General features: G+C 40.9%; 1 protein-coding gene across 1 annotated transcript; it reads right to left on the bottom strand.

Annotated features, from left to right (window-relative positions):
- Nucleotides 1-2,304: 2,304 nt before the first annotated feature.
- rbm24a (RNA binding motif protein 24a) lies at nucleotides 2,305-13,211 on the bottom strand. Its single transcript, XM_017419710.3, has 4 exons — nucleotides 12,729-13,211; nucleotides 11,456-11,579; nucleotides 10,470-10,524; nucleotides 2,305-4,594 (listed from the first exon to the last, which is right to left on the bottom strand). The coding sequence occupies exons 1-4, from the start codon at nucleotides 12,894-12,896 to the stop codon at nucleotides 4,243-4,245; spliced, it is 699 nt and encodes a 232-aa protein (XP_017275199.1). The 5' UTR covers nucleotides 12,897-13,211; the 3' UTR covers nucleotides 2,305-4,242.
- Between the last annotated feature and the right edge of the window lie 243 nt (nucleotides 13,212-13,454).

The raw sequence follows: 13,454 nt of genomic DNA, 5'->3' as shown, positions 1-13,454 counted from the left end.
ACTTGGGTGTTTGATCTCCGTCTTCTGAGGGGATTTGAGAGACATCCACAAGTCCTGTAACAGTGAGAGACACACGGACGGAAATACATACATTTTAATGTTTAAGTTTTACTAAGAAGAGTTTAAAAAACTTTTCAAATGTTTCAGAAGTTCAGATAATGTGACACCAATTGTCAGATGAACATTTTATGGAAAAATCTGTACAAATTGTATGAATAACAGAATTTATGTTTGTGAAAGTCTCTGTGCTGCAGAATGAGTCACAATGAGGAATTTTTCCAATATAACTTTTTTTTTTTTTAATTTTCCATCTCTGAAGCTTCAAAATGAGACGTAGTTTGTTGAAATTAAGCAATTTTATCACCTGGTTTTGATTATGAGAGTGAAAGTTGGAAAACTGGATTTTTATTGGTCTAGAATGATATTTTCAGCCCTGTATGTAAGAAGAGGAATCCAGGAGCTTCACAGTGACACCAGATATTATACGAAGGGATTTCCCAGCTGAGAAAAATGGTCAGTTTCAAAGGAAATTGTAAAGTATATAATACAAAGGGTTATTTTCTGTCAGAAACCCTTGATTTAAAGGTAGATTAGGAGGATTTTATGCTATTTTAGTCACCAGGATCTATAGATGGTGTCTTTATGGACGTGTTTTTATTCAAAAAAACAATATTATCACCTTTTTTTGCTCTGCAGCCTGTCCTGGCTCACATTTCTTACACCTGTTTAGCTTTGTAAAGATGCAGCTCCACATCGTCCTCGGAGTGAAACAGTCATCACGTTCTTCATCCTACCATTAGATCAGATGCGGCTGATTTCACCGGTCGGGGCTTTTCTGCGTCTGCCGTCGCCCACGAGGTGTGGCCTGGCTTCACGTTTCCCTCGTGACCAAAAATGCTCCTCAGCGCCAAGCGAAAGACGGCCGAGGACGAGCGGCTCACGCCTTCCAGCATCAGTTATTGATGAATAATTGATCAGCAGACTGTTTCATCCTCGTCCTCGTCAGTTTCTTTTATTTTAATTTGGGGTGGATTACTTCTGAGGGTCTTATCGTCTCATCTAAGAAGTCATTTATAACCAAGACACACAATGCAACCAAAATTAGACAAAGCATGAACATAGACTTATCACAAAGATCCAATCAGCAACAAAACGATGTAAAACATCTAAAGTAAGGCTTAAAACGAGAAAACTGTCAAGAAGAAAGTAATATACCGACACTGGAGCAAGAAGAGGGTAAAAAACAACTAAAAATGTGGCACAAAAGATGAAAAATTACCCAAATTTAAATTGAATTCAAACCAGAACAACTAAAACCAGATCCAAAACAACAACAGGTTTCTAATATTCCTAATAACGGGTGTTTTCTGTTTTCTCCTGTTTGTAAGTTGAGAAGCAAAGTGTCTGAACCAGAGAAATTAAAATTTTCTGCAAGAAATGCAGTGTGAACAGAGAGCTGAATGATTGCCGGAGTTTACCGAAGAAGCTGAAAACATTAAAAGCATCAGAAGACAAAACAGAGCGAGTACGCTGGAGCAGATCTCAAAAAGTGTGGAGTTATTTTGAAGGAATTCAAGATATCCTGATGTATTTCACTGATTTCCCTCAGGGGATGAATAAAGTGTTTCTATGGGAAAGATATTTGTAAATAAAGTTAAAAGTCATAAAGCAGCACCAATCTCTGTCCAGAATGAGCTGAACTGTTGATGGCATGAAGTGAAGAAGTAAATAGATTGCAAAAGAATAAAAAATAATATAAAAACAGAAAAACGATGGTGTTAATGTTGAATCAGCATTCACACAATCTATCATCAGTATCCACCTGTATCCAGTCAGCTTATCATTGTATTACTTATATTATTTCACAAGTCCGCACAGAATAAATGTACCGAAATGGCAGCAAAATTAACAAAAATATACATTTTAGAACTAGTTTTAATCAAATTTCCAAGCTCTGTTTTGGGTAAAAACAACAGAAATATTATGTTTTTTAGCCTTTTTCTTTTTAAAACTGTGTTAGTTAATGAATATATAACAAATTTTCTGTATAATGAGGTTTTATGCAAACTGAAATGGAGATAATGATCATTAAAGACCCTTTTTAAGCTCATTTCATTCCTATTCTGACATTAGACACCCGCTTCATATGCTCTAAAGCTACAAATGTCATGTTTTTTCCTCCAATACAGCTTTTTAGTAACCAGTCCTCATGTTTCTGAAGCAGAAGTCATAAAAAATGACACCATTTCTCTTTTTTTTCAAATATAGAACTTTTTATTCCAATTTTAATAAACAAGGTAGAAATTTTTGAAGTAAAAGGTTTTATTATCAACAGTACACATTTAAATAGCAACACTTTAAAAGCCTTCATCCAGTGACAATATAAAGCCTCTTTGCAACTTATTTTTTTGTTTTGTCATTTATTTTCGATATTTCCCTTGTAAGAAAGAGTTCAAGTATATATATTACAAAAAAAAAAGAAAAAAATTCCCAACAGTGTAAAACAGCCCACCTGATGAATCTGAAGCGGAGGAAGCACGGCTACTGAAACTTTACATTCTAGTGGAGCAAAGCAGCATTTTTGCTCATTTTTATTCTTATTATTTCCTCTCATCTGAACAAAGAAGAGGCAGATGCAAACAGGCCTGCATTTAACTCATCCGTACAAAAAATAAAAGGAATTAGGCTAATATTTAATGCTCTGAAGAGTCAAAAGGATAAAAAAATGAAAGTACAGTGCACGTAACGTTGCTTAAAATAACTAATACATTAACATTTTGGTTGAGAATGTTAATACTATAATAAGAAACTAATCAATAACTTATACATGCCTTGAGATGAGTACATAGGAATATTAATAATACAGTACCGCCACTAAGTCTCTACCCTTAGAGTGTCAAACTTCAAAAATAAATATCTTAAATAGCGTTTTCTTCTTTTTTCTCCTGCTCATCTTCTCTGTTAAATAGCTGTGAAACTGTAAGGCACAACGTTGAAGAGAAACAGTCCGTCCTCTCCATCCCTCCCGCTGTTTCTGTGACAGACGTGAGGCCGGCCAGTTGTCGGGGTGGCTTTGGAGAGAACCTGACACCAGACTGCAGCGGCGCAGAGATGGAAGTGCTGACATGGCTGGATGAGAGGTGGAGGTGGTGGAGGTGGTGGATGCAGAGCTGGTTTCCCAAAGGGCTCGGCCGGGGGATTAAAATGTGACAGCTCGACAAATGTGCACAAGTGATGCGTTCTTTCCAGAGAGATCTGTCTGCGCGGCGCTGGAGCGGCTCCGTCCGCCCCTCTCCGCCCCCACCCGTCCACCCCGTCCATCAGCAGCTGCTCCGTCCCTCACAGAGAGACGCACGGCCGGGCTGCCTTTGTTCCAGCCCTGGGTGCATGAATGTGAGCGAAACGTGGAAAAAGCAACAGATTTAGTCTTTCTCATTGTCTACGCTTTTTGTGTTTTGTTTGACCCCCCCACCCCTTTATAGTCCCGAAAGTAAAGCCAGAGTTGATGACATTTTCAGTTCTTTCTTTTTGTTTGTTTGTTTGTTTCTTTTCTTTTCTCGATTTGTTTACTTTGCATAGGTCGAGAGGTTGAGACTGACTTTAAAAAAAAGGACATTCAGCATCAGGAAGATAAAAAAATGTGTGGGACACAACGACTTCCTGACATCATCGTAACAAACACATGGAAACGGCTCCATTTCCCTGATTATCAGAAAATATGAACTTAAAAAAAATCCACTTGAAAGGACAAAAAGAACTAACAGAACCCTCAATAATAATAATAATAATAATAATAAATAAAATATAAATGTTACGAGGGCATTAAATAACTGAACTAACGTTAAAGACAGCAATAGGACTTAAAGGCTTAGTGTAACACCTACAGTTCACCAACCGTTGGGATTAGTTCCTGTGTTTTTCCTCTAGGAATAAGTACTCTAACACAATGATAATAATAATAATAATGTTCAAGAACGGTAATAATAGTCAATCATTTGCACTGTTTGTTCTGTAACTTTTTTGTCCTTTTCTGCTTTTTTGGTTAAAGCACAGCAAGTTGGAAAGTTACTATATGAAGTTTCCACCTCACCATTGTCATGACCATCATCACCATCAGCTTTTAAAGAAACCCTGCACGCCCTGACATCCTCCTGGGACTTGTTTTTCCCGTCTCCTTGTAATGCATCAGCTGTGGGTTGGGGTGCACCTCCCTCCTTGCCCGTGCGCCCGTTGCAGCTGGTGCTATTGCATGCGGTCGGCTTGCAGCTGCTGAGCCTGGTACTGGCCGAAGGCAGCGGCCGCGGCAGCGGCCGAGCCCGGGGCGGCGGTGGCTAAAGGCTGCTGGACAGCGAAGCCGTAGCCGGTGGTGGCCACGTAGCCCGGGGCAGCTGGGGACGCGGCGTAGGGGTACTGCTCGTAGGCCACGGCGGCGGCGGCGGCGCTGGCTGCCGCAGAGTACTGGGCATAGGCGGCTCCGGTGTAGTCGATGTACGGAGAGGAGGCGGCGGCAGGCGCGGCGGCTGCAGGCTGCACGTGGGGGATGACCACGCTGGGCTGAACGAAGGCCTGAGGGTACACATAATGGGTCGGGATGCTGTAAGAAGAGCACACACACGCCGTAAGGAGGGTTAATTTGATTCTGAGCACAAAATGTGAGAATAAGAACCCAAGAAATGCACTTGAAGCCAACTCGATCACACCGACCAGTCCAACCAAGAACACCAAAAAAATGCCTGCTAGTAGGACTTAGGGTTGCCAAAATAGAAAACTCTTGAAAACTAACAAAAACTTTGAACCCAAAGAGGTGTTTTATCTCTGGGCTTCCCATTAAAGGAACAGTCTAGTCATTCTTGAAGTGATGTTTTGTCAAATAGTTACAGTATTAATAACTATCAGTCATGGAGCTCGAAGGAAAAAGGGTCTTTGTCCAGGATAGGCTAAAGGTTGGCCAAGCGAGGACTCTTTCAGGCTCATAAAACAACTTTGTCTTAAAAACAACATACTGGTGTGAAAGAACACTACATTAGCTGATATTCTTCAACACGTCTGTGTTACTGTGTGACTGGTAAGTTGTTTTAAAAGCCTGAAAAACCATTTAAAAACGGGTCCTAGTTTGGCTAACCATTAGCCTAGCCTGGAGAGGACCTGGGCTCTTTTCTCCATACTGATTGATAACTATTTGACAAAACATCACTTTGAAAAAATAACAAGCAGCCTCAGTGTTGCGGTCCGTTTTAATTTTTGGGAACAGAAAGACAACGAGGGTCAGAGCAAAAGAAAGCAGACGCTCGGGATCCGTAACCTGCAGCTCATCTGTTGGTAGCTGCTGGAGCACAAGCAGGGGAGAGGGTGCTTACAGTGCCAGGCTGCGGGTGGGGGTGTGAACAGAGATGAGCCCAGGGAAAGCATTGTGAACGTGTCACTGCCACTTTGACAGCTGGACAGTTTTTAAAGGGGACATTGCTGGCCATTTCCCCTTCTGTGTGAGGACAAAGAGCCACGGTGGCAGCGAGGTGGTGGGGCGGGAGCCGGGACTATAGGCTCTGCGCCGAGAGGGATGTTTCCATTAAATAAACAGTCCTGAACAATGAGCGCATTCTGCCCTCCATGACTTAGCCTTATCCTGCCTCACAAACTCTGCGAGGCCTGGAGGTTAAGGCCGGACTGCGAGCGCGACGGCAGAGGCCGACCATTCCGAGTCAGCTTCGGATAAACGAAAGTACAAATTTAAATTTTGATGCCTTGGTCCTTCAGCACAAAAGCAGACCTAATTTCAGTCTCACTATTGTTAAAATTTAGTCCGAAAAATTAATTTAAAAGAATAAAGCTGCAACAGCAGCCGTGGGTTTGAACTGGGGTTTGGTAGAAGGATTGGGAATCGTTCAGATCTTACTCCTTGTTTGTCTTGGCCACGCTCAGACTGGCCATTAGCTCATCAATCTGGTCAGAATCAAACTCTGTTTCTACTAAGAGCTCAACGAGCTATCCACAACAGGTAAGATATTAACTCTTCGTATCATTTCCGCATAACAACGTCAAAATAAGCTGAACTTTTGCTTTAGATTTTAAAATAAATGCGTCATAAAGTGAAGAAATCAAATATAATTTAGGTAGAAGTGATTCCTTCAGTGTCTGGATATGGAAAGAATAAAAAAGTTACAAATATATATATATAAATAAAAAGGTAAAAGGCTAAATCTATCGTGGCAACCCTTTTGTGAGCTAATGACTATCCAACCCACATCTCAACCAAAAACACTGAACCAGGAGGAAAAACAACAAGCAGCAAGCCACTATGGAGGGAAGAAATGTGTGAGGTCACAGCACGATTTCTTCACGTAGAAGACAAAAAAAACATGAAAAGGACAAGTGAAGGGTACACAGTGAGATGTGATCTAAAGGTGTGTCACTTAATGTTATTAATATGAACACAGAAATAATGCACACACACATTCACACACACAAATTCTTTAAAAGCCAGGATGAAAGTTCATTATTTGGTGTTTTGTTCAGCGAAACTAATATGAAAACCTTCAGAGGCAGCGTTTTCCTACCATCATGTGATGCTGAGAGTCGACTTTGAGGCCCGCACTAATGAAACTCAGCGGGTCCAGGTTAGTTTTTCAGGCTGATTTTACTGAACGCCGTCTCTAAAACACGCCTTAGAGTGAAAGAACCACAATTTTTCTTTTACGGATAATGTGGGATCTCTGAAAGAACATAAAGCTGTTCGTTTCATGGCTGAGTACTGGACCATCTGAATTAATGAAAAGCAGTTAATCAGATAAATATATATAGAAAGTTAGAAGCCGGACTGGTTGTTCAAAAGGATGTGATGAGTTTAGAATCTGATTTTTTAGGTCACCGATAAAATTAAAAGCGAACAGAAATCTAAACTGCGCCACTACGTCAACTCAACTACCTTATTTGTTTGTTTTTTTCTTAGCGATTCCCACAAACGGCTAACAAAAACCTATTTCCTTATCAGGATCAGAATTCGCCATAAAACCAAACTTAAAAAGTCATCAATACCACTTTGTAGTCCGTTCAAACTGTGAGCATCATCAGCTGCTGGCGGCCGTGGCAGTGGACCAGGACTCACTAAAATAAATAAGATAATAAAAGTAATTCCTGTGAGCTTTCAAATGCAAAATGTTGCCTCTTTATGTGGTTTATGTTTGGAGTTACTGCTCAGACTGTCTATATAGTTTTTTTTTAAGTGATTTGTGTGCTCTCCTCAGCTGAGGACATTTTGAGATATCTCGAGTACCACACAAACTAACACAGAGCACCAACAGACTCCTGAAAACAACCAAATGATGCCCCTTCGCATGGAGATGGAGATAAAATAACCTCTCGTCTGTCTCAGCAGCTGTGTGGCTGGTTCCTGCAGGCATGTCGGTACTTTTTGGACGTTCTCAGACTCGTTCCTGCAGCCCAGCAGTCCCTAAAGATTAGGGCTAAATAAGGATAAGACAGCAGATTGATTCAGCTGGTTTCTGTTTTCATCACAAAACACCAAAAAGCCGCCTGGACTTCTTCTAAAAGACCTTCATAAATCACTCAGTATGAAGGTTTAATAACAAAACACACCACAGCCAATCAGAGTGCAATAAGATCATAAACTAGATTAAAACATGAGCCGAATCTGAAGGTAAAAGTCTTGATGAAGTGGGTTACAGTTTAATAAAACGGTTGTTGGGCTGTCTTAAAGAGAAACAAAGACAATGACCATCATCATTAACCGAGTAGTTTGAGTTGTCTTGACTTATTAAAAATAAATCAATGCAGAGTGTAAAATTTAAACACTGAAATTGAGGAACAGTCTTTTCTCATCAGAGTCTAACATACTGGGTTATTTGAAGCACAAAGAACAAACCTTTCCTGATCCTGATCAATTATTTTTGGTGCACAAACCTAAAAAATTTGAAAAATAAACATATTTGTGATTTAAAACTAAGAGTTCATCAGTCGAAGTTCAGTCATTTTAAGTTTTAACGTTCTGAATAAAGAGCACATTGTGCGAAAATCCGAGATAGCTATGACAAAACTGCGTCAAAGCAAGATATGACTACAGGTTTGTCCCGTTGACTGAATTATGAGGCAAACGCTAATGCGATCTGCTCCAAAACCAGCTGGAGGTGTCATAAAGGCTGTTCTCCCTGATTTCAGAGGCTGTCTACAAATGAAGGTTTGAAAATTTGGGGAAAAAAATTAAAAAGTACGAATGTTTCAGTTGTTGACAAGTTGAGGGAAATGAGAAGATGTCCATCTATCCATCCATCCATCCATCCATCCATCCATCCATCCATCCATCCATCCATCCATCCATCCATCCATCTTTTCCTCAACTGATACTTGACTTTCTCCTCCCTTTGTCACGTTAAACATCTCTTGTTAGAAGAGGAAGATTTGACACCTGATAAAATGAACTCTCAACACCATCTGTTCTTCCATGAATGAAGGACCGGCTGTAAAAAAAATATATAAGAAGACATTAATCCAGAGGCTTTCATGCAAGATTTCTCTTGAGGCTCATCCTGCACAAATATAGTCACTTTAAGACTCCCCTCTTCTGTAGCTCTTTGTTTTTTCAATTTTTATTTGACCTTTTTTAGTTAAAACTAAAACTAATAAAGACATTTAGGTTCAGACACTAAAAAACTGGTTTAAATCACTTAACTATGCGTTGTTAATGCTCATATTTTACAGCTAACTTTCGCCTCCGAATGTCTCATTGAACGGGACGTTGTGGTTTTGAGATGCAGAATAACGGTTCTGTTGCAGCTTTTTGTCTGGCTGAGCTCCACATAAACCATCTATTTATAACGACACAAACACAACTTTCATGCAAAGACACAACTGGTCGCTAAAAGCTACCAACAATATGCACGGTTCTTTGGGTTCCTTTCCTTGCGAGACATTTCCTCCAGTTACTGAGGTCATTTTTTAACGTGTGTAAGAAAAAAAACCTCCTTGGAGACATGTTTATGATTTGTTTTGGGGAGTTTACGATGAATAATTCCAACGTGAACAAACTCAAACATTCGCGGCTTTGGAGGAAACAAAGAACTGGTGCTTCTTTATCTGGTTCATCGCTCATAATAGAAGTTACATTTTCTCAAACCTTGACTTTTACTTTTATTTGTCAGTAAATTTCGTACATTTAAAGTATTTTTGCTCTGCAGACAGATGATTCTGGATCTCATACTGTATGATGGGTGTAAATAATCTAGACCTTTGCCTTTAAACACCCACAAGGCCCTGTTTACCTCAGCTGCTGTTTCATGACAGGGAATGACAGTTCCAACACCCTCGATGGACCCCCCCTAACACACACACACACACACACACACACACACACACACAGAACTTAAAGCTTCATGCAACTGCACCATCAGCATTCGGGGCTTTGTGTGGCACAATGGGTGCGCTTGTTTTTCTTAACACCATGAGCCCATGTGACGAAAGCTCACTATGAGAGAGACAGAGACATCCAGACATTTGTTTGTGTCACACTGTAGACTCTGGCGAGCTGAGCATGCATGTGGACGGACAGATCCCGCAAAACTGGACACACGCTCAGTGCCAGGCTTGTCATTCATTCATTCATCCACTTTTCTGATGGCGCTATGAGGTTCTGATCTGGAAAATGATGGCAAACGTGTGTCTGTTGTGTTAATGTGAGAAATCCAAGAACAACGCCGTGAGCGCACACAAGCAGTGATGGGTTTTGTTATCCAGGAGGTAAAAGTACGAAGGTTTTGGAGGGGAAAGTTGGTAGTGTAAAAGAAAAATCCACACAAAAGAAGTTCACCATAAGCCAAAAGGAAACACATAAAACAGCAAATACTGTTAAACAAAATCACAAAAAGCAACGATAAAACAACAACAAAAAATACTTTGCACCTTTTTAGCAAAGTTGACACGCTTCCACAAAGAAAGAAAAAAAAAAGAAAGAAAAACACCCCAAAAGTTCAATCAACCAAAACTTTTTTTTTCTTTTCCCACTAAAGCACACAGTTTAACTAACAACACCACTTCATAACTGCACACCAAGCTAAGTTCTATTCAAATAAAAGGCAAAAGTTTGAAATGAAACCCACGTGCATGCATCTGTAATCACCATTGTGCGAGCCTGTTTGTGTGCGTTTGAGTCTGATCTGTGATTACGCTCGCAGAAATACTCCACGAAGCAGCACGGCTAGCTTAAGAGAGAGCGAGCCTGTCGGACCAGAGAGAGAACATGGAGTCAGGCTGCAGGTTTCCACCTTCAGTCCACTCAGCACAAACCTCCTTACATTTGTCTTTTTTTATTTTTTACATCAGGAAAACCAACTTGCTGATCAGCCACTGCTGTTTTTCAGAAAGGAAACACCAGTCACACTCATGTATAAATGGCAGCTTGTTAAACTTTCAAATGTTTGAATAATTTCGTGAATTTCTCCGTAAAACAGATCTGTTCTTACCCATAAGGCCTCTGGATGAACGCCGGGTGAATCTGGGGAACGCCAAAGGCGAAACCTGCAAACCACAAATCAGATAAGTCATTAATAAAGACCCAGCATTCCTTGAGGGAATGCATGTCGCCCGTTGCCTTTCATGCCAGAGATTTAAACTAAAACCATCTTACACTGAGGAGCAACAGAGTTACAGCAGGATGCATAATCTCATGAGATATTGTGAGATCTCTCAATGATGGCTTTCAGCTACTATCACAGCAAATTCTAGCTCCATATCTGTAAAACTGACTGAATTATTGCCATTTTTGTGTTGGCTCAGCTGTGGTGATCACCTTGAACTGGGTCGATTCCAAATGCTTATGAGTTTCAGATATACGGCCAAAGTTTCACTGAAATCCATTCAGTGGTTCATTAGATATTTTGCTAAAAGGCAGACACAATTGATTGCAGATATTTAGTGCCAAAGTTTGAAGCAAAAATATTGTGCAATGTGTTGCGCTCAGAGTATGTGTTGGGGATAATATTCAGCCACTACCACACCAAATTTTAGCTCGGTATCTGTAAAACTGGCTACACTTTAGCCATTTATGTGTTTCCTAAAGGCAGCTGGTTGTGCCAGCCATCTTGAATCAGGCTGACTCCAAAAGTTAATCAGTTGTACACGTTCCAATGATCAAGTTTCCTTTAAATCCTTTCAGTGGTTCATGAGATATTCTGCTAACAGACAGGCAAAGTTTTAAAAACTGGTCAGTTAGTGGTCAGAGTATGTGTTGGGATGACTCTCAGCTACTACCACACCAACTTTTAGCTCAATATCTGTAAAATTGGCTGAATTTTAGCCTTTATTGTGAATTCCGAGTTCACAGCTTTTCCCTTCATTTACTCAACCCGAGCATCTGAGATCACTACTGCTGACTCCTTTGCTGAACGTATCCTCGCTCCAAAACTAATAAATCAGGGAAAAAAAAAAAAAAAAAACAGACAAAAGTTACCTGGCTGCATCACCCGAGGCTTGGCCCCCAGGTAGGCCAGGTTGACGTTGGCCTTCCTGCCATCGATGATTGGGTTGGGGTCCTTGCAGGCCCGGTCTGCAGCCGAGCGGTCCGCCATGGTGACCTGAGGACAGGAGCGAACAGGATACAAGAGGAGGAAGCGGGCGTCTGACGCAGGCTGACATTTTTAGCAACAAGAAATGAAGCCTTCACTAATGTGTGGGAAGACCCGAAAACCTGTCCGGAGAGACAGAATGATCACCCTGATGAAGCTTGATTATTACAACATCATCCCTCTCAGATACTGAGTGTCATCTTCTTTATAAACAAGGTTTGATACTCAAGTCCCAAAAGAAATAAACCAAAAATAATCAAGGAGATCATGTCATTTATTATTACGAGTGTGAGACCAGGACTTAGAACTGACTGGAAGAAGCCAGAATGGGGAAATAAGAAAGAAAAAACACTTTTTCTCTGTATAATTACAGAAATATGAGACTAATGAAGTGATATGGGGCTGTATTAAAGTTAGCCCCACCTGTATAAGAACAGATGTGGACATTTATACTTTGCTTTACTAGAATGTCTTTTTTTCTGTTTTCTCAAAACAAATCCATTCTTTAAAAACGGAGCATAAAGGAGACAATAAATACATAATCATGAATATGGTGCAGATGTGATGATAATAAAGGAGTTGTGGTTAAGTTTAATGCTGAAATGTTTGTTCAGATGATTCTGGTGCCTCTGAATTCTACAGCTGTCCCCAGAAAACATCTCATTTATTACATTTCCAGCCATAAAGTCTGTTTGTTTCGGTGCTTTTTTTTTTGCGGAAAAACAGCATCAGGTCATTTGCGCCTCGCGGGTTTCTTGGCTCCAAGTGGTTCCAGTGGCAAGTTAGAGCAAGCTCTGCTGTGATGAAGTCACGACTTTCTGTTATCTGGAGCGCTCTGTAAAATCCTGACACGAGGTTTCCTCACATCGCGCAGAGAGGGGCAGAGCGCGTCGGGGCGCGTAAAAAGTGCGCAACGCCGCGGCGGCGGATTGCACCAGAAGCCCCGCAGCGACAAAAATAAGACAGCTTATCAAAACATAAACAACCCATGACCCGAGTCAGATGTGTCAGAGGTGTCAGTCCGGGTTGGGAAAGAGTGGAAAAGTGACGCGCACGGCCAGGAGCCCATACGTGCGCAAAAAGTGTCGCGAAACTATTTTGCGCGCGGAGCTGATTTGGTTTCATTTGTCATTTTATTTGTAATAAAAAGATACTTACAAATCCGTAACCCCTGGACTTGCCGGTCTGCCTGTCGGTGATGACCACCGCTTCTTCAATCTCACCAAAAACCTCGAAATATTTCCTGAGACTGGAGTCCGTGGTGTGGTAGGGAAGACCCCCGACGAAGATCTTCGTGTAGGTCGTGTCCTTCTGCGTGGTGTGCATTGTTAGTGCAAAACACAAGAAAACAAGCTCTAAAAGAGATATAAAGTGCGAAGTCTCCTTATCGACGATTCTTTGGGTGAAAGGAGGAGGTCAGATGGAGGTTTCTTCTTTTTCAGGAGTCAGAGGAGAACGGCGGTGAAGCTTGGAGGTAGATTTATCTCCCGACAGTCAACATGGAGCGGATTGTCCCAAAGATCCAACCATCAGGTGCTTCCAGCTCCTCTTTAATAACTCAGCTCTTTAACTCAACAGGTTTGGGATCCATTTCTAAAAAAACAAAACAAAACAAAACAAAACTGAGCCTGAAACTCCACCCAGCGGCTCCGAGCAGTCCGCCCACAGACTGCACCTCCCCGTCCTGGGACTTTTAATTATATTATTTTAATGGTTTAAGGTTTGCTTGTTTGCTTGTTTGTTTTTTACAGTTTTACAGTTCTTCAGGAGTCCTTTTTGTATTATTTGTCACCTGTTTTTGTGTTTTTGTACACTTTTTGCAATTTTTCTACTACTAGAAACTTATAATTATATGTTATACTCAACTATATATTAAAACATTCA

Source organism: Kryptolebias marmoratus, linkage group LG5, assembly GCF_001649575.2.
Source record: "Kryptolebias marmoratus isolate JLee-2015 linkage group LG5, ASM164957v2, whole genome shotgun sequence".
NCBI classification, from domain to species: Eukaryota; Metazoa; Chordata; class Actinopteri; order Cyprinodontiformes; family Rivulidae; genus Kryptolebias; species Kryptolebias marmoratus.
The sequence above is the reverse complement of the archived record's forward strand: the minus strand, read 5'-3'. Positions and strand labels throughout refer to the sequence as shown.